Source organism: Rhinatrema bivittatum, chromosome 1, assembly GCF_901001135.1.
Source record: "Rhinatrema bivittatum chromosome 1, aRhiBiv1.1, whole genome shotgun sequence".
Taxonomy (NCBI): domain Eukaryota; kingdom Metazoa; phylum Chordata; class Amphibia; order Gymnophiona; family Rhinatrematidae; genus Rhinatrema; species Rhinatrema bivittatum.
The window spans coordinates 484,147,204-484,173,492 of record NC_042615.1 but is presented as its reverse complement, the minus strand read 5'-3'; the positions used below and the strand labels follow the sequence as shown (position 1 = coordinate 484,173,492).

General features: G+C 44.3%; 1 protein-coding gene across 1 annotated transcript in view; it reads left to right on the top strand.

The window, feature by feature from the left end:
• Positions 1–7,522: 7,522 nt before the first annotated feature.
• Positions 7,523–26,289, top strand: part of FOXP3 (forkhead box P3) — a 62,089-nt gene continuing 43,322 nt past the window's right edge. The window contains exons 1-4 of the mRNA XM_029607517.1: positions 7,523–7,701; positions 8,341–8,476; positions 8,815–9,049; positions 24,508–24,609. Coding sequence (XP_029463377.1) covers positions 7,534–7,701; positions 8,341–8,476; positions 8,815–9,049; positions 24,508–24,609 — 641 coding nt within the window. The 5' untranslated portion in view covers positions 7,523–7,533. The remainder of the gene's footprint in view (positions 7,702–8,340; positions 8,477–8,814; positions 9,050–24,507; positions 24,610–26,289) is intronic.

The window sequence follows — 26,289 nt, the reverse complement described above, 5'->3', positions numbered from 1 at the left end:
ATGCATTTGCATGTTGAGGGCGCTATTAGGTGCCGCGGGCGGGCCGCGTGTTTTCCTCCCCTTACTGAATAAGGGGTAAGGGAAAACACGCGTCCAGAGCAGGGTGACAGTGCGCTCCGACGGAGCACACTTTACTGGATCGAGCTGATAGTTTATTAAAGTAGAACAATTAATAAAACAAAAAACACAATGCAATAAAAAACAAGATTTAAAAAAAAATTACAAAATTCACATATTAATCCCCCACTACCAAGGATCTCTGTGTCTGTCTCAGCCTTTATCCCTTCCCCCTCTACCAATGAGGATAGTCTATGCCAGTCCCAGACTTTACCCCTTGTTCCCTCACCACCGAGGTTCCTCTGTGTCCATCCCAGGCTTTACCTCTCAGTTCCCCCACTACCAAGGATTCTCTATATCTGTCCCTGACTTTATCCCTCCCCCCCCCCCCGCCCACCCCCACTACTGAGGATCCTTTGTGCCTGTGCCAGTCATTACCCCCACTCCTTCCCATGGTTGAAGATCCTCTGAATGCAAATAATATATAGTTATGAATTTGGCCAATACACAGCACATATGGAGCTAGAGAAAGATAACTGACTTGTTCTGATGGAGCTTAAGTGTAGACAGATATCTACTGTCTCGCTATATAAAGCATGTGTGCAGCTGTAGGGGTTGAGGGATCTTCTGCCGCTGTATACAGATGCAGTGGAGATCTCACACACAGTGATGGCGTAGTGGATAATGTAAGGTCATTCTGCCCCTGTAACACAGCTAGGCTGGCACGGAAAGTGTCATGTCGTGTCAGCGAAAGTGGCACCAGAGTGAAAAAGCACAGTGCTGCGTAAATAAAATGAGAGTTCCAGCAAGTGGAGGCACGGAACGGGAAAGCGCAACATCTCTGATTCTAGCAGGGTTTACTTTTCTGAGAAATGGTGCACAAACAGAAGAGCCTGGTGCAAGCGAGCCCATCCTTCTGCTAATCAGCTTTTCATGGGTAGTCAGCAATGCATGAAGGAGATGTTCCACTGCACGTCCCCCATCACGCGTCAGAGTCTCAGTGATGGCACCGCTGTACCAACAGAGAAAAGGGCTGCAGATAAGGACTACAAGGTGCTTCCAGTCTGCCTTTTCCCGATGCAGTACTTGTTGTTTGGTTCTTGCTCTCATTTTCTTCTTCCCCTATGCTTATCCCAGGTTTTCTTCAATTCTCTTACAGTTTTGGCCTCCACCACCTCTCCTAGGAGGTTGTTCATGTATCCACCACCCTTACTGTCAAGAAATATGTGCCTTGCTTGATACAAACCCTACTATGCTATGACCTTTCTGTGTCATATATTTCTGATCTGTTGTAACATGCTTTGAGCACTCTTGATGGAGAAGCATGAAATATATAAATGATAATGAGGTTGATATTATTCTTGAATCTTGTTTCCGTTGAGCCGTGACCTCAATTTCTAGAGCTTTTTTTTCCATTGGAAAATGTTTGTGTCTTATGCCTTATTCATACCTTTGAGGCATTTGAGTGTTTCTGTCTTATCACCCCTATCTTGCTTCTCTTCTGAGATTGATACATTATAAGTCTCATCCCATAGTGCTTTTGGTGCTGAAGCTGCACTATTTTGGTAAGCCCTTCTCTCGACTGCCTGAATTCTTTCTGTATCTTTTTGGAGATACAGCCTTCAGATGAAGTTTCACCAATGATCTGTACAGAGATGTTATCACCTATTACTGGATTTCAATTTGGGGCGCACACTATATTTTTGTATGCGGATGACATTTTGATTTACTTATCAAACCCGAGGGTGTTTTAGGTCCGGCTCGAGTGGATGTGCTGGTGAGTTTTGGTGCTTTTGTCGGGTTACAAAGTTAACTATGAGAAGTCAGAGATCTTTCCCATTGGATCCAAAGTAACCATCCCAGTGTGCATGGAGGGATTTAAAGTTGTGAGAGAAGGCTTTGTATACTTGGGGGTGTATGACTCTAACAACTTTAAAAGCCTTTATTCACAGAATTATGACAATTTAATAACTAAGGGGAAAACTGATTTGCAGAAATGGGTGGGCTTGCCGATTTTTTTGGGCTGGGCAAATTCATCTTATTAAAATGAATGTTCTTCACAAATTTCTTTATTTGTTTCAACACATGGCCTGTGATATACCAGATAGGATATTTGACAACCTACATGACTGGGTGTCCCAATTTATCTGGAACTATCGTCGAGCATGTGTAAAGCTAAGTCAGTCGTGGCTTCCTAAGAAGCAGAGTAGGATGGCACTTCCTAATTTTAAAGTTTAGTATTGGGACACCCAATTAGTATCTCTTAAAATGTGGCTTGAGCATATGGAGGCATTTTGCCCACATCTGGAAAGATTGCAATCAGATGCTGTTGAGTTACCAATGTTACAGTTTCTCCAAACATGTCCCCAGTTCGAAGGCGAGTGACCAGAAATGGTCCTGTTCTAGCACATTCCTTGAAAGCATGGAGCCAAAAGTTAGAAGAGGGGAGTTTTGCTCCCCTGGCTCCTGTCTGAGTTAACTGTAATATATCAGGGCTTGCTTCCTGGCCCTTAAGGAATGGAGAGACTGCGGTTTGTGTAGTTTAGCTCAGCTTTCGGATGATAGACAATTTCAGACTTTTGAGTCCTTAAGTCTAGGAATCTGATCTCCCTGCATGTACACATGTAAATTACTTGCAATTACAGTAGACGTTATCTACAATTGTTGATCTCGATGTCCCTCCTTAAAGCACTTAATAGTATGGAAAAAATACCTTTCTGACCCGGAAGCTTCAGCGAAGGGCATTACTCTTATTTACTGGCGTATATTGATTAGGCAAGTTTGGGAACGAGACATCTGAGACATTAATCCATAAATGGAATGAATATCTGGGCACATCCTTAAGTTCTTGAGCGTGGAAAGCGATTTGGTTGAACGCACGCGCCACAGGTTCTTTATGTAAGCGCTGTGCTGTTCTTGAGGTACGTTTGCTTCACAGAACATTTTGCACGCCGATTTTCTATTCTACCTTTTCCCCAGACTATAGCACACCATGCTGGAGAGGATGTGGGAAAACTGGTTCTTACTTAACGTACGTAGTGGCACTGCCCAGGAGTCAGGCAATTTTGGAATAAAGTAATGGAAGAGATAGCAGAGATAATCTGTAAACCCTATTTAGATAGAGCCTATTGCTGGCTTATTGGGCCACTGGGAGGGTTCATTGATACCTTGTAAGCATAGAATTTTGGTTAGTCAATTATGACTTGCTGTGCATTTTACAATAGCCACCTTTTGGCAAAGAAATCCTTGTATTAAATATTGGCGTTTGCAAGTGCAAGATATGCTGATATTGAATGTTTACGCTGCAGTTTGAAACATGAGCAATGTAAGCACAATGTCATCTGGGGTCCTTTCCAACAGAACCTTGCAGAACAATGTAATGTCCTGCTTCCTTTTTGAGCGATTTGACTAATTGCCATGATGGTGTAATTTACCTCCTTCTTGACCGTCTATACTTCTTCAGTGTGATACATGGTGTCAAATGATATACTGTGTATAGTTGTATTTCGTGTTATGTTTGTATGCCAGAAAACTTTGTAAATAAAAAGTTATTTAAAAAAAGAGATGTTACCACCTCCTTTTTACTACTACCAGGACTGCTATTCCACTTCGGCACCTTTGACCTTAACATTGTTGAGTGCCTTTCTCTCTGCCACTGTGCTGTGCTTCATTGGAGCTCGAGTCCCACGCTTTTCGTTGGAGACCTGCCCCTTCTGATGTCTTTGGCAAACGCCCCTGTGTAAAATGGAAGCAAAAATGCCGGAGGCGCTTGCGCCTTTGGTGGCGCGCGCCTCTGTTGTGTGCACAAAGAAGCCTGCCCCTTTGTGCGTCCCTTCGGGCGTGCATGGAAAAACCTTTATTTTCTCTGTGCTATTCGGAAAGAGCTAAGTTTTAACTTTGTTTAATTTTATTTATATAATTTGATTTTATTTTAAGTAATTTTTGTCCTGTCCAACATGAGTGAACAGATTCCAGTGATATGGGGGGAGGGGGAGATATGCTGGGATTTCTTCTAAAAACTATACTAAAATGAATAAGGTGTTAGCTGAGTTCAAAAAAGATGCTTCATATTCTCAGCCTTAGTTCAGTGCCTTCTTAATTTATCTTATAAATATTCAAGTCATTCGAAAACAGATTCCCATTGTTACTGATCTAATTCAAAAATTTCAGCCAGATTTAGTTTGTATCACTGAATTTTGGCTGTTGGAGTCTGATGCATTTTTGTTGAACCAGCTTCAAAAAAATGACTATCAAATTTTTCTCAGCCAAGATCTTATAAAAGAGGACACATTTTAGACCTAGTTTTTTTTAAGACACTTTTTTCCCATTTTGATTCTTTTGGAGTAAAATGTGAGAAAGCCACTTGGTCAGACCATTTTTTAATTGACATTCATGCTAGAGTAAGGAAGTGTAATAGTGTTGCAAAAACTCCTAGTCACCCAATTAGTAAAAGGAAAAGATTCGAAGTTGATATCTTAAGAGATATTCGGAACCCAAAGCTTTCTGTCAAGACTATAGCTAACATTGAATATGCTGTATCATTATGGACTCTATCCTTAAATAATTCCTTAGATCAGATAGCTCAAATGTCAAAACTTGTACTTCAGAGGCACTATAAAAGTACCTTGGTTTGGACAGGAAATTATTACTAAAAAAAACAACTCAGAAATATAGAACGTAGATGGCGAAAATCTAAGTAAGAGATTGACCGAATAGCTTATCTAGCTAAACTAGATGACTATCAGAGAGAATCTGTTCAGTTGAAATGTCAATATATCTCAGCACAGATACAAACTGCACCTAAATCAGCCTCAAGAATTATTTCACATTGTGAAATCTTTAACATCTAGTTCTTCACACCAAATAGTACAGACAGAAGTAAATGCTCAAAACTTGGTTGCTTTTTTAAAAAATTTGAGACGATAATTACATCATTTCCTCACAATTCCTCAATAGAAATTAGTGATTCAGATATCCATTGGGAAATGTTTAAAACTGTAGGGTGATCTGAAGTTTTGGATTTTGTCAACAAGTTGAAGTCTAACTTCTGTCCATTAACTAGCTGTTCAAACGCTTCTTTTAAGTGTCTTCAGGCTGAAATATCTGTTTTTTTGAGTAAAATAAATTGTTCTTTACAAGGAGGGCATTTGCCAAAACCGTTAAAATCAGCAGTGGTTAGGCTTATATTGAAAAAGACTGCTTCTGATCCAAATGATGCCAATAATTATCGACCGATTTCTAACTTGCCTTTTCCAGCTAAACTCATTGAAAAAGTGTGTTAAATAAATTTCAGGATTTCTTGGATGCCCACCATATGTTGGATGACCATCAGTATGGTTTCCCTGCCAGTCATAACACTGACAAACCAAAATTACTTGGCACCTATAAATACCTTTTGGACATTCAATAGATAAACACTTCCAACTCTCTAAATAATGTCCAATCTAGATGTAATTTACTTTGTTTATTTAATTTTTTCCTTACTGTTATGAACAGTAAGAAAAACACTGAGACATTATTATCTATTTTTGATATTTTTAGGCAGGGGTTCGATTGTGGTACTGGATTTTTCCTTGTTCTCTTAGATTTAACAGCAGCTTTCGACACTAATGACCACTCTATTTTACTAAAACATTTATCCAATATCAGTAGCATGGGATATATGTAGTTTTTGGGTACTTGCCAGGTACTTGTAGCCTGGATTGGCCACCTCTGGAAACAGGATGCTGGGCTAGATGGACACTTAGTCTGACCCAGTATGGCAATTTCTTATGTTTCTTATATTACTGTTTTGAAGTGGTTTTCTTCTTTCTTGAAGGATCAAACTCAATCAGTCTATATCTAAGGAAAAAAAATCTGGTGAGTTTCAATTGATACAGGGGGTAATAGCTAATAGCCTCATCAACATGAATTTACATGTGATGAGCGCTATTAGCTACGCGCTGGTTTGGACGCGTGTTTTGGATGTGCTAATCCCCTTATTGCATGAGGGGTTTCGGAAGCGTGTCCAAAACGCGCATCCAAGCCCATGTAAAGCCATGTGCTCAGCCAAGCGCACTATATTACATCGGCCTGAGGGTGCACGGCTCGTGCATCTTGTTCACTTCTCTTATCAATGGGGAGGGAAAGAAGCCCGGTTTTGTGTCATTGAAAGTTCCCCAAGAGCATTACTACAGAGGCAAAGGCAGTGCAGCAGCGAGAGTCACTCATCCCAGCTGCGTATGCCCTGTAGGGACTGCCAGGCCTTGCTTGCAGTTTTTAAAGTTCTCACTGAGAAATGTTGTAGGTGTAGGGTAGTTGATGCTTTCAGAGTCAGAAGCACAGCAAGGTCCTTGGATTCTGAGCAGGGAGGGGGCAATCCCCTGAAAATATTGTTGCTCTGTAGTGTTGGGTCACTGCACAGAAACTGCAAGGAGTTTCCTGAGAGCTGCTTGGGGACAGAAGCCATCCACAAAGAACTGGAGGTCTGGTCTGGGGGGGGGGGGGGGGGGGGGAAGAGGGGTCCGTGGATGTGGTCGGAGGGTCGGTAGTTTTTGGTCTGTAACTCCGCAGCACTTGTCAAATCAGAAAAAAGGAGAGCGAGGAGGATAAGGGCTCCAGAAGCAAAACTGCATGAAATCTCTTGAGCCTATTCTCGATCAGGGGATTAGAATAAAGGGATAAAGAGAGAGTGACCACTTAGCACAATACAAGTGACAAGTTAAAGTTAGAGGGCATTGAAATAGATTTTATCATTGGGGGAAGGGACATGGACCCCTGCGTATATTACAAGTCAGCACCCTCAGTACTTGTGAATGAGGGGGTCTCACTATTACATATACGACAGGGTGTGCTGCACAGATGTGCAGCAATCTGTAAGGAGCTGTGATGCAAACACTTCCGCTCTGGTCCCAGAACTGGGCTGAGACCCCACCAACTCATTTCACATAGACCACCTCTATTTTTTGGCCCAGCAATTCCTTACTGCTTCTTTGGGCTTCCAGCACAAACAGGAGTGGGCCTTTACTATGCCTCTCCATGAGTCTTCATTTACAACTGCTTGGGGAGGGGGGAGAGGGGGGGATCCCATATTTTTATTTCGCCTCCCATCTCAGCCAGGTCATCATGACAGCTGAGAACCACAAACCAGGGCTCCCTTCGTAACCCTCTGATCATGGATCCAAAGTCTGGCTGCTAGCCGGCCACTGGTGGGTGATGACCAAGGCTCTCTCTCCCCATCCTTCTCCCCACCAGGGGCTTTGAACTCTGCAGCATCCCCAGCCCCAGCCCATGAAACAGCAGACCTGGTCCAAGAATCAAACCCAAGTTCTCCATCTGAACGTGGCACTGACACTGCCACCCATCCCACCGTTTTAGGCATTTGCTAACCTAAGCTAGATCTGAACCAGTGACTTAGAGATCAGTGAAGAGGACGGATACTCATACCTGCAAGGGTTCCTATCCTGTTTTCTCATTACAGCTGATTCTACAGCCTCCATGCCAAGCTCCAACCAGAGAACAGCACTCTCCCCTCCGTCCCAGGCTGCGCAGCCTGAGCTCGACTGCACGGTGGAAGGGAAGCGGCGGATAGGCCAAGATGAGGCATTGCGTAGCCGAGCCACTGTGGTTACCTCTAGCAGTGCCGTGATCTCCCAGCCACAGCAGGTACACCAGCGGCGTGGAGGGGGGGGGGGGGGGAGGGCTCTGGCCTAGGACCTCAGCACACAGCGGGAAAGATGGCGGCGAGGGGAAGTCTCTTTCTTTCACTTGCTGTGTAGGAAGCTCTGTTGGTTTCCAAGGCAAAGACCAGAAACATGTCTCGTGCAGATCTACGATGCATCTCCTGTTTCTTTCCCCTGTCTGCCCGGTGCTCCCTGCAGCTCTGGTGGGACTTGCTGCGGGAGGACAGCAAGAGGAAGACAGGCAGAAAGAGGAGCTTATCCTCTTTTCAGGCTTTGCTTCATTCCCCTTGCGGCCCATCCTTTTCCCCACCCAGAGGAGGAATAGCTGTTTGTTTAATAGGAGGTAAAGCTCTTTCAGAGAAGGGGCACAAACAGGAACAAAGTACCGAAATTGTATATTTCAGAATGACTGGGGGCTCTTTCTTGTAGCTCTCTCCCCATCTTGCAATGGTCACATCTACAGCATACTTCAGTGCCTTTCCACACCTCCAGGCAATGCTTCAAGAAAACCAGCAGTGGGTAGGTACTGTCTGCCTGTCCTGTGGGGGATTGGGGGTCTCTGCTGCACATCTTGGTCTATCCTGTTGTTGTTCAGTCACTGCTCTGACTGTGCTCTTGGCAGGTTTCGTCAGATGCCGGTTCTCGGCCATCCGTTCTCCAGGTGACGCCCCTCGCTCACCCGGCGCTGGTCAGCTTGAAGCCACCCCGAACCTTCCCAGTCAAAGCAGAGCCTCCGCCCCTGCATGTGCAAACTCAGGGTAATTATAACCACCATAAGGAGGATCTTCAGAGAGTCGCAGAAACTGTACAGCTGGTTCTTTCCTAACAGGCGAGACAGGCCTGCATCCTGGGTCACAGAATCCTCCCACCCGTTTCTCTGCTGGCCAATACCGTCAATAGACTACCCCCCCCCTCCCCTGCCTGCTGTGTCTTATGGATTTCTCAAGCATGCCACCGCGCACTTTTCAGTCTGTTCATATCCACCTCCGCCATTACTTTCTCCTGGACTGTCAGCTGTCACTGGCAAGCTCTCTTCTTGCTCTCTGCGGCACAGCAGCTGTCTCTGAGGCCCGTCTCTTCTTTATCTCCTTTGCAGGAATTAAACTCACCAACTTGGAGTGGATTCCGAAAGAGGCTTCTCTGACAGCACCCAGGGAGAGTGTCCTAAACAAGAGTGCGGCAGCAGCTTCCTCCTCTATCTGCTTCCTAGCCTCTCCACCCACCGCGGAATCCTGCAGAGTCCCCGCAGAACCCCAGAGGAAATCCCCCCTAGCTGGCCCTCGCAGCACTGGCAGTACACAGGATTTCAACCAGGAAAAGAATAAAGAGAGGTCAGTACTCCTGGACTGCTTAACCACTCTCTTAATCCAGAGCCCCACCATTTATCTCACCTAACATTCCTCCCGACATCCTTCTTAATATTTTTATTTTGCCTTTCTTAGGTCATTTAATGTACGTTTCTTTCCTTTCCGAGTCAATCCTCTCTGGAATTAGCATATTCCATTTCTGAGAGCGTGTTAGGATATGTGGGTGTGTATGGAGGTGGGGGGGGGGGGGGGGGGAGAGGAACGTAACATCTTTGGTTCCCAAACTTATTATCCCAGGACAAGCAGGATTCTAGCCCTCACATATGGGTGACATCATTGATGGGGCCCTATTGCGGAAAACTTTCTGTCAAAGTTTCTAGAAACTTTTGATTGGTTCTGTGAGGCCACTGAGCATGCCCAGCATGCCATGATATTCTCTGCCACAGGGGTCTCTCTTCAGTCTTTGTTTTCCACGCTGCTGTAGGCATCGCGGAGTAGGAGCCTTTGTGAGTTTCCTCACAGTTTTTTTGTCTGACTAAAATTCACATTTCAATTCATTTTCTCCCACATCGGGATCTCTCAGGTTTCCACCAGCTGGTGAGTAAATCTTTGTCTCGTTTTTACTCTCCGAGTAAAAATTTTTTCCTCTCACGTTTCCTTCTCATTTCATCGATGGCTGTCGACTTTAAAATGGCCACAGGATTTAAAAAATGTCCCATCTGTAATCGGACAATGTCCATTACAGACCCACACCTAGAGTGTGTGCTTTGTTTAGGGGAAAAACACGATGTAACAACCTGCCCCAAATGTGCAGAAATGACCGCAAAGGGAAGAAAGGCCCGCCAAGAAAAGATGGAGCATTTATTCCATCTACAACTTCTGTCATCTCCCTCGACATTGACTAAATTGTCTCCGGCCGGAGTCTCTAAATGCATAATTCTGAAAAACCGTCATCCAGAAGGGTCGGGGGACCTTCCATCGCCAACATCATCTATAGCATCGACGAAGTCAGTGATCGAACACCGTTCGAAGCACCGCCATCGGCACCGACACCCATCAATACCAGAGGCATTTCTCTCCCCAGAGGAATTGACCACAAAACGGCCAAGAATCCAGGAAACACCGGTATCTCCGACGCCGAAGCCTGCATCCCATGGAGACGCACCAGTTGTCGAACCTCCAAAGGGCTCTGTGAAAGGAACATCGACACCACCACCGGATACAGCTGCTCTGCCTGCACCAGCTGTTATGCAGGAATTGTCGGATTTCATCCGTCAAGCGGTGCACCAGGCCTTAAAGGATCAACAGATGTCTATTCCGGTGCCTTCACCGATGCCGGTGCCTGCACCGATGCCGGTTCCCGAATTGATGCCGGTGCCAGCACCGATGCTGACAACCCCGTCGAAGCCAGTGCCTGCACCGATGCCGGCACCACATCCTAAGTCGATGCCGAGGCAACCATCGATACCAACGCCGATTCCATCATCGATACCCGACCCGATGCCATCGATGCCGATGTCACCTGGGGCTCCAGGACATCCTGAATTGGCGCTGTACCAGCTTCTCATGAAGAGATTTGATGAAGTAGTCAGTGCTCTTCCATCCAAGCCATGAGAAGAGATTCCTGGACAGATAGCCCTCAATGATCCGCAGCCAGGTCCTTCAAGACTTCCTCGTCCACCAAGATCTTCTCCAATATCTCCACATCAGGATGATCCATATGATACATGGGATGATGGGCATGCAGACACTTCCTCTGAAGAATTTATGTCCGATCCTTCACCTCCAGACCAAAGGAAGAAATCTCCACTGGAAGATTTATCCTTCACAAACTTTGTTCAGGATATGGCGGACACCATACCCTTCACCTTGGTAACTGAGGAAGATGCCAGACAGCAAACATTGGAGGTCCTCCAATTTGTGGATCCTCCAATACAAGTATTAGCCATACCTGTCCATGCAGTCCTCCTAGACTTACAGCATAGACTCTGGGAGCACCCATGCTCAGTGCCGGCTGTCGATAAAAAAATGGATACAACTTATTTGATACAGTCTGTTCCTGGCTACCAAAAAGCACAGCTTCCACACCAATCAGTGGTTGTGGAATCCGCACAAAAGAAATCAAAAAGGATAAGGCCGCATTCCTCCACTCCTCCAGGAAAGGATCATAGATTCTTGGATTCCCTGGGGAAGAAAATTTATCAAGAAGCCATGTTAAATACAAGAATCTCATCTTATCAGTTATACATGACTCAATATCAAAGAAACCTGTGGAAACAGATGCAAGAATTGTCAACTTCATTACCACAGCAATATCAAGAAGCAGCCCAAGCAATCATTCACAAAGGACTTGAAGCTGGCAAGCACGAAGTCCGAGCTGCTTATGATAGCTTTGAAACAGCCTCCAGGGTAGCGGCCTCTGGTATAAGTGCAAGACGTTGGGCATGTCTTAAGGCCTCAGACCTCAGGCCTGAAGTCCAGGAAAAATTATTCGATTTACCATGTCTTGGTGACAACCTTTTTGGTTCTAAAGTGCAAGATGCTATAGCACAATTAAAAGAACACACAGAAACCCTGCGCCAACTTTCGTCAATTCCACAGGATTCTGCTACCCAGTCATCTCGTCGACCTCCAAGAAAGGAATCTAGATGACCCTTCTATCGGCAGAGGCATTATTATCCTCCAGCATCAAGGGGCAGATCTTCTAGGCCGCAGCAAAGAGCCCAGCCCAGACAGCCTAGGGCGGCTAGGCCTCAACCCCCGCCGCAGACGGGACCGGCTACAGGCTTTTGAGGCCTTTCCCAGGGACCAAAACCATCTCTTCAATCCTCATCCAGAGCTTCCGTTAGGAGGCCGAGTATCCTCCTTTTACCACCATTGGAAATAAATAACAACAGACCAATGAGTACTTGCAATAATATCTCGAGGATACCAACTCAATTTTGTCTCAATTCCAACGGATTCTCCTCCAAAATATTTTCCATTAAGCGAAAATCACATAATTCACCTACAAGTAGAATTATCCACCCTTCTGAGAGCCAGAGTGGTAGAGCCGGTGCCCCGGACTTAGCAGGGCAGATGATTCTATTCCCGTTATTTCCTCATTCCAAAGAAAACCGGAGGCCTACGTCCCATCCTAGACCTCAGAAATCTCAACAAATTTCTGAAGAAAGAAAAGTTCAGGATGGTTTCTCTAGGCACCATGCTTCCACTTCTTCAAACAGGAGATTGGCTTTGTTCTCTGGATCTGCAAGACGCTTACGCTCACATTCCAATATTCCCTCCTCATCGCAATTATCTGCGCTTCATGGTAGGTCATCATTTCCATTACAGAGTACTACCATTCGGACTTGCCTCTGCTCCCAGAGAATTCACAAAATGTCTGGCAGTAATAGCAGCACACTTACACAAGGAAAGTGTCCATGTCTTCCCCTATCTAGACGACTGGCTCATCAGAAGTCAATCTCATCAAGGAGCTCTAGCTTCTCTCAGTCGAACAATTACTCTACTTTACTCCATGGGCTTTCTCATCAATTATCAAAAGTCCCATCTCATTCCATCTCATCTACTTCAATTCATTGGAGCAGAATTGAACACCATCCTCTCAAAAACTTTTCTACCCGAGGATCAGGCAGACACACTTTCCCTATTGGCAAACTCGCTACACTCAAAGAAACAAGCAACAGCTCATCAGTTTCTAACCTTACTAGGTCACATAGCCTCCACAGTTCATGTCACTCCTATGGCATGGCTTGCCATGAGAGTAACCCAATGGACATTAAGATCACAATGGATCCTAGCCACTCAACCACTGTATTCTCCAATTCAAGTAACCCACCAACTACATTCATCTCTACTTTGGGCGAACAAGGACAATTTGCGCAAGGGCCTACCCTTCCAACAACCAGTCCCACAGATAACGTTAACTACAGATGCATCCACCTTGGGCTGGGGAGCTCACATAGACAATCTCCAGGCCCAAGGTACTTGGATAAAACTCGAAGCGACATTTCAAATCAATTTCCTGGAACTTCGAGCTATACGTTATGCGCTGCATGCGTTCAAGGACTGCCTTTCACACAAGACTGTTCCTATTCAAACGGACAATACAGTAGCCATGTGGTAATTGAACAAACAGGGTGGTACGGGCTCATATCTCCTTTGTCAAGAAGCCGCTCAGATTTGGGACTGGGCCCTAACACATTCCATGTTTCTCCGGGCCACTTATTTAGCGGGCATCCACAACATAGTTGCAGACCGCCTCAGTCGTCAGTTCCAACTATACGAGTGGTCCCTGGATCCCTCAGTAGAAACTAGGATATTCCAACGTTGGGAACAACCAACAATGGACCTCTTTGCATTACACCTGAATCACAAAGTGGACAGATTCTGTTCTCTACACAAACAGAAAAACCAGCCAGCCAAGGACGCCTTTGCTCGCCCTTGGAACTCAGGCTTTCTATACGCGTATCCTCCGATACTGCTCATAACCAAAACTCCAGTGAAGCTACAACAGGACAAGGGGTCCATGATACTCATAGCCCCATATTGGCCTCGACAAGTATGGTTTCCCATACTTCTAGACCTCTCGATCACAGATCCAATTCGCCTGCGTGTAGCTCCCACTCTCATAACTCAGGATCAGGGTCGGTTGTACCATCCCAACCTTCAGTCCCTATCCCTGACAGCATGAATGTTGAAAGCTTGATTTTACAACCACTCAATCTTTCAACCAATGTATCTCAAGTGCTTATCGCTTCATGTAAACCTTCCACATGAAAGAACTATTCTTCAAAATAGAAAAGATTTACTTTGTGGTGCAGGTAAAAGAGTATTGATCCTTTCTCCTGCCCCACAACTTCTCTACTAGACTACTTATGTCATCTTTCAGACTCTGGTCTACAGACTTCATCTATTAGAGTACATTTAAGTGCAATCTCAGCTTACCATAACAAGATGGGAGATGCACCAATATCCATACATCCTCTTGTCAGTAGATTTATGAGAGGTTTAATTCACCTTAAACCACCAATTCGGCCACCAGTCACAGAATGGGACCTGAATCTGGTCTTAACAAGGCTCATGCATTCTCCCTTTGAACCCATGAATTCCTGTGATCTTAAATTTCTCACATGGAAGACTATCTTCCTCATAGCCAATACATCGGCTAGAAGGGTTAGTGAGTTACAAGCACTTGTCACGTATTCACCTTATACAAAATTCCTACATGACCGAGTGGTTCTCCGTACACATCCAAAATTCCTCCCCAAGGTAGTTACGGAATTCCACTTGAACCAATCCATAGTTTTTCCCACATTCTTTCCAAGGCCTCATTCTCACCAAGGAGAATGGACTTTACATACCTTGGACTGTAAGCGTGCACTAGCATTTTACTTAGACCGTACTGCAGTCCATAGGAAATCCACTCAGCTCTTTGTATCTTATGATCCAAACAAACCGGGTAAAGCAGTGGATAAACATACTCTATCCAGTTGGCTAGCAGATTGCATACAGTTTTGCTATGAAAAAGCAGGCCTTCCTCTCCAAGGGTGAGTAAAGGCACATTCAGTGAGAGCGATGTCAACCTCAGTAGCACACTATCGTTCAGTGCCAATCCTTGACATATGTAAAGCAGCAACATGGAGTTCTCTTCACACCTTTGCAGCTCATTACTGTTTAGATAAAGAAGGATGACAGGATTCAGCCTATGGACAATCTGTCTTAAAGAACTTGTTTCCAGTTTAATCCCAACTCCTTCTACATCCAACCTGCTGTGATCTTCGGCTGCCTCATTTTCACCAACAATACTTCAGTGTTGCTTCACTACAAAATGACTCAGCCTCTAGCTTGCTAATCACTCATATGTGAGGACTAGCATCCTGCTTGTCCTGGGATAAAGCAAAATTGCTTACCTTGTAATAGGTGTTATCCCAGGACAGCAGGTAGTCCTCACGAAACCTACCCGCCAACCTGCGGAGTTGGGTCCGATACGGTTTATTATTTTATTTTTGCTAAAGCTTATTGCTACACATGAGACTGAAGAGAGACCCCTGTGGCAGAGAATATCATGGCATGCTGGGCATGCTCAGTGGCCTTACAGGGCCAGTCAGAAGTTTCTAGAAACTTTGACAGAAAGTTTTCCGCAATAGGGCTCCATCAATGATGTCACCCATATGTGAGGACTATATCCTGCTGTCCTGGGATAACACCTATTACAAGGTAAGCAATTTTGCTTTCTCAGGGAACCAACAGCAAGTCATGTTTTCTGGGTGTCTCCAGTGAATATGTGGCAGGCTACAAACCCAAAGATAAATCATATTAGTAAATATAATTTCTCTTGTGGTTCTCCCCACCCCAAGCATAGAGCTAATTGATAGTCCAGATCAAGGGGGGGAGGGGGGAGGGGGGCCCCCACACAGTGGAGGCACTGCTGGGATTGGAAATTTTTTTTCTTTGCCTAAGCCACAACAAGACCAGATAAGTAATATTCAACCACCCTTTGTGACCTACTGTAACCATGGCCTTGCAAATTCTAGAAAACTGGTGCAAGGGGGAGGAGGTTGATATGAGTAGTGCCTTTTTGGTGCAGCGTATCCCTTTGGGCACAGCATTGCAGGAGATTGCCAGCATTATAGAAACAACAACAGGTTGGCACAGTATAAAGTGATAGGCTAAACCTGCGACTCTGCACAGGAGAAATTAATGGCTTTTTGTATGCCATCACACTAACTCAGTCCAGACCCTCCCCATGAGATAAGGCCCATAGAAGGGTCCACCCCCATAGAAAATTACCCTGCAAGGGGCCCCTAGTAGAGAAAGTGATTCAACATCACGTGATAGCACTTTTGCAGAGGAGCTCACTGACTTTGGCTCACAAGGGAAAAACAGTTACAGAGATTAAGGAAATGTTTGCTGCAACAGAAACTGTTCCACAAGACCCTGCATCTCTTATACTGGCTGTAGGCAAAGTAATAGAGACAGCAAGAAAGCCCCAGAATGACCATAGCTTTTACAAACGATTGAGAACATTTTCTGGTAAGATACCTGTCCCTGGAGCAGGGCCAGTGCAACCGGTGTGCATACCGTGCATTTGCACAGGGCAGCACACCTGGGGGGCGGGGGCAGCAGTGGAAGCAGGCAGATTCATGGCAGCCTAATCCTCATCCTCCCGAGTCCTGCTTGGTCAATGTATTGAAGAGTGGCGCTCGATATAGTTAGTAGAAGCACCGAGTCATGGTGTAAAAATGCCTTGGAAAGCATGCCTCTCCCCCTTCTCCCGTCTGCCACTGAAGCCAGAATTTTTATTTTCGATTTCCCTGAGCCTCCCCAAAGCCTTGGCTGCTGCATCCAGCAGAGACATGCAGAGCAGCATCGCATAACATCTCTGAGCAGCTTGTTTTGATCTGCCAGTTCCTGTTCTGTGCCACTGGTGCCGGCTGAGAACAGCAGGGTAGGCAGAATTGTTTTCAGGCCTATTTAAGCCTGTAGGAGGGCTTATCCTGCAGAGGAACCGGTCAGAAGATTTAAAAAAAAAAAAAAAAAAAAGTAGGAGCAGCTGCAGAAGTTTTGAGCAAGGCGGGGAGCCCAGTAAAAAGCAGAATGGAAGCAGTAGTGTGTCTGTGTTTCTGTGAATGGAAGTCTGCCTGCGTGGGTTTTGTGTGTGTGTATATGTATGAATGGGAGACTTCCTGGGTTGTTTGTGTTGTGTGTGTATTTGTGTGAATGGGAGCCTGCCTGGATTGTGTACATGTGTATTTGTGTGAATGGGAGCCTGCCTGGGTTGTGTGCTTGTGTGAATTGGAGCTTGCCAGGATTGTATGTGTGTGTGTGTTTTGTGTGAATGGGAGATTGCCTGGGTTGTCTGTGTATTTATGTGGCTGGGAGCATGCCTGAGTTTTGTGTGTGTGTGTGTGTGTGTGTGTGTGTGTGTGTGTGTGTGAAGAAAAGTTTGTGCCTTCCTCACTAATTCACAATAAGCTCAAGGTAACAGTATATCACATTTTTTCAGGTATGGGGGATTTTTTCATTCTTAATTAGTTTTAATTATTGGGTATTTGATGTCTCTGTTATTTTGAAATATTTTATTGCTGTTTAGAAAAATTATTAACTTTTTATATGCATTCTTAATTATTGGATGTTATTCTATTTGTCAGCTCTTTGGTAATATTCTTTTTATTAGTATGGTTTATTATGCTTGAGTTATATTTTTTTAATTTATTATTTGATGACTTATGAGGAATGTTTCTGTTTTTCCATTGCTGCATTGCATAAATGGTCTGGTTTGTTGCAGTTTCCAGTTTGGTTTCTGTCTATCCATTACTATTTATTCTTTATGGTCTCTTTATTCTGTATTTGGTGAGGGGTCTGCCGTGTTCGGCATCTGTGACCGAGGTGACATATTCTGCTAGCACAGCAATTCTCAACCGGTGTGTCACGACATACCAATGTGTCGCCAAATAGTTGTGTCATGGCTCCCGGTGTCCCACTGCTTTGGTTGTGCTTCCCTTCAGTGGCTACTAAGGGAGGGCAAGGGGGGCGGTCCGCTCCGGGTGACAACAGGGGGAGGGGTGCCATTGCCACCAGCAGGAAAGTCCCGCGGCGGCTTGGAGAAGTGACGTGCCGGCGGGGTTCCCACTCCCCACAGCAAAAGCGAGGTCCTGCATAAGAGGCCAGCAACAGATGAAGACGAAGCTCTGCGGTGCTGTCGGCATTTCCCAGAGCCAGCAGCAGAAAATGAGGCCCTGCTGTGCAGCCAGCAGCCGAAGAAAAGCTCCAAAATGCACATGACAGAACGAGAGACTGGCCCTGTGAGAGTAAGTGCCTGTGTATGAGAGGGTGCCTGTGTATGAGAGGGTGCCTGTGTGTGTATGTGTATGTGTGCATATGAGAGGATTCGTGTGTGTGTGTGTATATGAGAGGCTGAGTGTATATAAGAGTGTACCTGTAAAAAAAAAATTATATATATATATATATATATAATGGCACATATGGGTGCATATGTGTGAGAGGGAGCCTGTGGGTGTGTATGAGAAGAGACGGCTGAGGGGGGATATGATAGAGATGTTTAAAATCATGAGAGGTCTAGAACGGGTAGATGTGAATCGGTTATTTACTCTTTCGGATATTAGAAAGACTAGGAGGCACTCCATGAAGTTAGCATGGGGCACTTTTAAAACTAATCGGAGAAAGTTCCTTTTTACTCAACGCACAATTAAACTCTGGAATATGTTGCCAGAGGAAGTGGTTAGTGCAGTTAGTATAGCTGTGTTTAAAAAAGGATTGGATAAGTTCTTGGAGGAGAAGTCCATTACCTGCTATTAAGTTCACCTAGAGAATAGCCACTGCCATTAGCAATGGTAACATGGAAGAGACTTAGTTTTTGGGTACTTGCCAGGTTCTTGTGGCCTGGATTGGCCACTGTTGGAAGCAGGATGCTGGGCTTGATGGACCCTTGGTCTGACCCAGTATGGCATTTTCTTATGTTCTTATGTTCTTATGAGAGGGTGCCTGAATGCGTGCAGGGGTAGGGGTGAGAGAGAGGAAGCATGTGTGTGTGGGGGACAGGAATCGTGAGAGATACAGTGGAAGCATGTCTGTGTGTATGGGAGAGACGGAGGAAACATATGTGTCTGTCTCACATATGCGCACACATACACACTCAAGCTCCCTTTGTCTCTCACCAAGTGTGTATGTGAGTGAGAAACAAGGCCTGGTCAGGGAGGTGACTGGTGTGTGTGTGAGGAAGAGACTGGTTCTGGGGTCTAATTGGTGTGTGTGTGTGTGACTGGTTGTGGGCCCTAAGGAAGAGTACCGTGAGGACAGAGCTTCAGCAGCCACTACTGCTTCTGGTGAATGATTTTGGCCTTCAAGGGAAAGGAGTAGGAGAGTTGCTGGGGAGGGTAAGAAAAGGGGGCTTTTAAAGTTTATTTTTCTTGATTGACTGCCATTTTAATTATTGGGTATTATGTGATGTGTCTGCTGTTTTGAAATATTTTATTGATATTTTTATGAGTATTTAATTGCTGGATGTTATTCTGTTCAGCTGCTGTTTTGTAACATTTTTTGTATAGCTTTACAATTATTTCTGTGTGGGGCTCTATAGCAGCTTGGCTTATTCATTTTTCCCAATAGGAAATGTATTATTTTTATATTCCACATTCAGGTACTGTAGGTATTTCCCTATCTCCAGAGGGCTTAAAATCTAACAGGCCGATACAATACAGTGCGCTCCAGCAGAGCACACTGTTAACCTGCGTTTGGATGCACATTTTCAACGTGTTAGCTTTACCCCTTATTCAGTAAGGGGTAATAGCACGTCAAAAACGCGCGTCTAACCCCCCCCCCCCCCCCGAAACTAATAGTGCCCGCAACATGCAAATGCATGTTGATGGCCCTATTAGTTATTACCGCGCAATTCAGTAAGTAAAATGTGCAGCCAAGCCACACATTTTACTTTCAGAAATTAGCGCTTACCCAAAGGTAGGTGTTAATTTCTGCCGGCACCAGGAAAGTGCACAGAAAAGCAGTAAAAACTGCTTTTCTGTGCACCCTCCAACTTAACATTCCAGTGGGAACACTGAGAGGAGAGGATCACCTTGCTGGTGGCTGAAAGGAATCAGTAAGTTTTTGCTTAGGACATTGTCTTTTTTAAAAGTATTGGGGCAAAGTTAACTATCTGGGAATATTATTTAGTGTGTTTGTGTGTTTTTGCCTTTAATAGTCAGAAAGGCAGTGAATAAACAAGTTAGACTGTTTGTATTTTTAAATAGTCAGTCAATAAGGTAGCTAGTAAGCAGTAGGTAGTGTGTTTATTTTTAAAAGTCTGCAGAACTGAGTGTTCTGCAGACTTTTAAAGAACTGAGTGTTTGTATTTAATACAAACTGAGTGTTTGTATTGAAAAAAAAAATACCCAAAAAGTAGCCAGAAGCTAGAAATAAGCTAGGAGCAGTGTATACCTAAGTAAAAAAGTTGAATAGTTCAGCTCAGTTACTCACCTTGGAAAGGTGTTGAGGTAGTGTGATTGGGTTTGAATAGGGACCAACATTTGTTAATCAAGAGAGCAGTGAGTCACTCAGGAAAACTAACTGAAATGTAAATCTCTAAAGGAACTGTTTTGTATTAATTTACCTTAGAAGCACATTATAAATTAGAAGGGAAGAACTCAGTAACCCACATTCCAGTGGGATAACTGAGAAGAGAGGATCACCTTGCTGGTGGCTGAAAGGAATCAGTAAGTTTTTGCTTAGGACATTGTCTTTTTTAAAAGTATTGGGGCAAAGTTAACTATCTGGGAATATTATTTAGTGTGTTTGTGTGTTTGTGCCTTTAATAGTCAGAAAGGTAGTGAATAAACAAGTTAGACTGTATTTTTAAATAGTCAATAAGGTAGCTAGTAAGCAGTAGGTAGTGTGTTTATTTTTAAAAGTCTGCAGAGCTGAGTGTTCTGCAGACTTTTAAAGAACTGAGTGTTTGTATTGAAAAAAAAAACCCCACAAAAAAACAAACAAACCCCAAAAAGTAGCCAGAAGCTAGAAATAAGCTAGGAGCAGTGTATACCTAAGTAAAAAAGTTGAATAGTTCAGCTCAGTTACTCACCTTGGAAAGGTGTTGAGGTAGTGTGATTGGGTTTGAATAGGGACCAACATTTGTTAATCAAGAGAGCAGTGAGTCACTCTGGCTGACTAACTGAAATTAGACTGTTTGGATTTCCCAACCCTTGCACCCCTTGCCCACCCACCCCTAGCTCATCCCTTAATTTATAGGCAGGTGCCACTTTCACAAAAAAAAAAATCAAAATTTATTGAGAATTCGATCAAACCCCGGTAGGTCACTACCAGACACATAGTGAATTCACTAATACATTTAAAGGACGTTAGACACATTCCTACTCCCATAGCAACCTAAAACTTAACTAGGAACTGATCAAAATTGAGATGAAGGCAGCAGTCCAGCAGTAAGAGGGTGGCTTCCCAGTCTTTTGCATAGAGTGTCACATGTATGATTTTTTACCCACCGGTGAGAAGTTGTACATGTACATGCGATGCAAAGAGCTCCTGGCTCTCAGAGAACGAGTCCGATCTCTGGAGGCTAGAGTGGCAGACCTGGAGGAGCTAAGGCAGACAGAGAGGTATATAGACGAGACCTTCAGGGACATAGTAGTCAAGTCCCAACTTCAGACTGGCAGCCCCGTGCTGCCTTGGAGGAAGAAGGTCTCATGATGGGAGAGCACCAACCAGGTGCAGCAGGAAAGGATCCTGTAGCAAGGACCTGCTCTCCAGGTGATGCATTGTCCTTTCACACTGAGGATATCTCCCCAAGGCCTACTGCCCAGGAGGGAAGGGTTAGGTTGGCCGTCATAGTTGGTGATTCATTTATTAGGAATGTAGATAGCTGGTGGGCGTGAGAATCGCCTGGTAACATGCCTACCTGGTGCGAAGGTGGCGGACCTCACGCGTCACCTAGATAGGATTTTAGACAGTGCTGGGGAGGAGCTGGCTGTCGTGGCACATGTGGGCACCAACGACATAGGAAAATGTGGGAGGGAGGTTCTGGAAGCCAAATTTAGGCTCTTAGGTAGAAAGCTTAAATCCAGAACCTCCAGGGTAGCATTCTCTGAAATGTCCCTGTTCCACGCGCAGGTCACCAGAGGCAGGCAGAGTTCCAGAGTCTCAATGCGTGGATGAGACGATGGTGCAAGGAAGAGGGATTCAGTTTTGTTAGGAACTGGGGAACCTTTTGGGGAAGGGGGAGTCTCTTCCGAAGGGATGGGCTCCACCTTAACCAGGGTGGAACCAGACTGCTGGCGCTAACCTTTAAAAAGTAGATAAAGCAGCTTTTAAACTAGAACAAAGGGGAAAGCCGACAGTCGCTCAGCAGCGCATGGTTCGGAGAGAGGTATCTTCAAAGGATACTAATGATGCATTAGAATTAGGGCATCCCGACAGTGAGGTTCCAATAATTAGAAAAATAGTCCAAGTGCCTGTAACTAAAAACTCACCTGAGCTAAAAAAATTCTAACTTATCCCTATCAATTAAAAAGCAGAATGAAAATACAAACAAAAAACAAACTTTGAAATGTTTGTATGCTAATGCCAGAAGTCTAAGAAGTAAGATGGGAGAATTAGAATGTATAGCAGTGAATGATGACATAGACTTAATTGGCATCTCAGAGACATGGTGGAAAGAGGATAACCAATGGGACAGTGCTATACTGGGGTACAAATTATATCGCAATGACAGAGAGGAGCACCCGGGAGGAGGTGTGGCGCTTTATGTCCGGGATGGCATAGAGTCCAACAGGATAAACATCCTGCATGAGACTAAATACAAAATTGAATCTTTATGGGTAGAAATCCCTTGTGTGTCGGGGAAGACTATAGTGATAGGGGTATACTACCGTCCACCTGGTCAAGATGGTGAGACGGACAGTGAAATGCTAAGAGAAATTAGGGAAGCTAACCAAATTGGTAGTGCCTTAATAATGGGAGACTTCAATTACCCCAATATTGACTGGGTAAATGTATCATCGGGGCACGCTAGAGAGATAACGTTCCTGGATGGAATAAATGATAGCTTTATGGAGCAATTGGTTCAGGAACTGATGAGAGAGGGAACAATTTTAGATCTAATTCTCAGTGGAGCACAGGACTTGGTGAGAGAGGTAACGGTGGTGGGGCCGCTTGGCAATAGTGATCATAATATGATCAAATTTGATTTAATGACTGGAAGAGGAACAGTGTGCAAATCCAAGGCTCTTGTGCTAAACTTTCAAAAGGGAAACTTTGATAAAATGAGGAAAATTGTTAGAAAAAAACTGAAAGGAGCAGCTACAAAAGTAAAAAATGTCCAAGAGGCGTGGTCATTGTTAAAAAATACCATTCTAGAAGCACAGTCTAGATGTATTCCACACATTAAGAAAGGTGGAAAGAAGACAAAACGATTACCGGCATGGTTAAAAGGGGAGGTGAAAGAAGCTATTTTAGCCAAAAGATCTTCATTCAAAAATTGGAAGAAGAATCCAACAGAAGAAAATAGGATAAAGCATAAACGTTGGCAAATTAAATGTAAGACACTGATAAGACAGGCTAAGAGAGAATTTGAAAAGAAGTTGGCTGTAGAGGCAAAAACTCACAGTAAAATCTTTTTAAAATATATCCGAAGCAGAAAGCCTGTGAGGGAGTCAGTTGGACCGTTAGATGATCGAGGGGTTAAAGGGGCACTTAGAGAAGATAAGGCCATCGCGGAAAGATTAAATGATTTCTTTGCTTCGGTGTTTACTGAAGAGGATGTTGGGGGGGGTACCCGTAATGGAGAAGGTTTTCATGGGTAATGATTCAGATGGACTGAATCAAATCACGGTGAACCTAGAAGATGTGGTAGGCCTGATTGACAAACTGAAGAGTAGTAAATCACCTGGACCAGATGGTATACACCCCAGAGTTCAGAAGGAACTAAAAAATGAAATTTCAGACCTGTTAGTAAAAATTTGTAACCTATCATTAAAATCATCCATTGAACCTGAAGACTGGAGGATAGCAAATGTAACCCCAATATTTAAAAAGGGCTCCAGGGGCGATCCAGGAAACTACAGACCGGTTAGCCTGACTTCAGTGCCAGGAAAAATAGTGGAAGGTGTTCTAAACATCAGAATCACAGAACATATAGAAAGACATGGTTTAATGGAACAAAGTCAGCATGGCTTTACCCAGGGCAAGTCTTGCCTCACAAATCTGCTTCACTTTTTTGAAGGAGTTAATAAACATGTGGATAAAGGTGAACCAGTAGATGTAGTATACTTGGATTTTCAGAAGGCGTTTGACAAAGTTCCTCATGAGAGGCTTCTAGGAAAAGTAAAAAGTCATGGGATAGGTGGTGATGTCCTTTCGTGGATTGCAAACTGGCTAAAAGACAGGAAACAGAGAGTAGGATTAAATGGACAATTTTCTCAGTGGAAGGGAGTGGACAGTGGAGTGCCTCAGGGATCTGTATTGGGACCCTTACTTTTCAATATATTTATAAATGATCTGGAAAGAAATACGACGAGTGAGATAATCAAATTTGCAGATGACAAAAAATTGCCCCGAGCGGGATAGGCCCCGCTTGCAGCACAACATGGCTGCTCTTCAGCACCCCCTACGGCTCGGCATCCTAGGCGACTGCCGAAGTTCGTCTAATGGACACGCCGGCCCTGCTCACGCTCCAAGACAGCACAGGTTGAAGGTCCTTGAGCCCATTGTCGCCCTGCTCTTTACCACATAGCATTAGTTCCTTCAGCCAAAGGTTATATGTCGAGCTGTGCTGAACCTAGATATAAGATACAAGCATGGCATGACAATTTATGACTGAGACACTCAATAGGAAAATCAGCTCATAGCAAAAGAACCCCAAGTGCCCCGAATCCTGTCCCTGGCAGGCATGTCCCCCATGGATGGGTAATTTTCAGCTATGATAAGTAATATCTGCCTTTCTCACTTCTTTGCAGCTCTCTTCTCAATGCCAAGTTTTTTCATCCGCTGTTTGCTAGCGGTGCATGCAAGTGGCCGGGCTGTAAGAAGATCTTTGAAGAGTACATTCAATTTTTGAAGTGAGTGAGTACCACAATCAGCAATAAATATATTGTCCCGAAAGGCATAAAGCAGAGAGCAGTCTGGGGAAATAATGGTCAAGATCTGGAAACATGGGTGACACGAAAAGGAAAATTGAGCACAGACAGAACTGGCACACCATAGTTACTTGCCAACTTTCATATCAGAGACGTCACCTGATAATGGTGAATGACACATGATGTGCAGTGCAACCCTGGCTACTCACATTTGTCCTCTTGCTGGTCTGTTCTCTCTTGGCTGCAGGAATGCACACTCTGAATAGATCAGGGGTAGGCAACACTAGTCCTGGAGTGCCAAAAACAGGTCTGGTTTTCAGAATATCCACTACAACTATGCATGAGATAAATTTGCATACAATGGAGGCAGAGCATGGAAATACATCTTGGGCATACTCGTTGTGGATATCCTGAAAACCAGGCCTGTTTGTGGCACTCCAAGACGGGAGGTGCCTGCCTCTGGAATAGATGCTCACATCTGATTCCCTTCCATTACTTTGGAGGGGAAGATGTGAGGGAAGAGGTGGAGTTTTCTGCTTTCTTGAGGTGTATCATTAAAACAAGATATTGTTTACATGTAGCAGCTTCACAGGGCATACCAGTGTGTGACTGTGTTGCAGACTGAAGAGACCAGAGAGTGGTTCTTCTGGGCTGGTGGTTCTCAACCTTTGCCATACAGAGTCCCTTGACAACTGCCTTTCAGCTATGAGCTTCCTCTGTTCCCTGTACCTCTCTCCTCTAAGAAAAATATGAAAAATGAGTGAGAAAAGTACAAAAAAATAAAAGCAAAAAGAAGTTAGACAGGACAGACATACCACATCTAGACAGAAAGACACAGACACAACACCCCCAGATAGAAGACAGACATGCAGAGGCAGAGCGAGAGAGGCATAGATACAACACACCCAGACAGACAAACACAGGCTGACGCAGCACCCCCAGACACAAAGAGAGACAAAGGCAGCCATTTTTTATTTCCCTGAATGTGCAGCCATTGTGCTCCCCTTCAGGATTGTTCAAGCTCACCCCGATCTAGAATTTCAGCTACTTTTCCTGACTCAAGAAACTTTGGATTTCTGTTTGTCAGAATCTTCTTCATTTTGGAATCAAATAAGCGATATCCTTTTCTGTTTATTTTATTTTTTTTTTATAATAACCAACAAAGTTTGTAGGTTTGCTCTTAACATCTGACTTCTTTGGATATTGCTTTGGAATCCAGGCATATATGGGACATCCAAACACATTGCAGTATCCCCTGGTTTTCCTGTAGTTCATGGTTCCTAAACCTGAACTGGGGGACTGCCAGCAATCGGGTTTTCAGCATATCCACAGTGAATATGCATGAGATAGATTTGCATGCACTGCTTCCATAGCATGAACACTTTCTCTAATGAATATTCATTGTGGATATCCTGACTGGCTGGGAGTTCTCCAGGATAAGTTTGGGGCCCTCTGATCTAGTTTTTCCATACTTCTGATGATTTTTCTTTCAGTAATTTGCTGTTACAACAGTTTCTTACATAAATAATTATATTGAGAGCTTCAGCCCAAAATGTAATAGCGTTCAGGTAGCATGTTCTGCAATTCCATTTTGGAATGGTGAATATGAAACTGCCTTCTCATAGTGAACTACATAAGCCTTCATGATATTCTCAAAGTTAT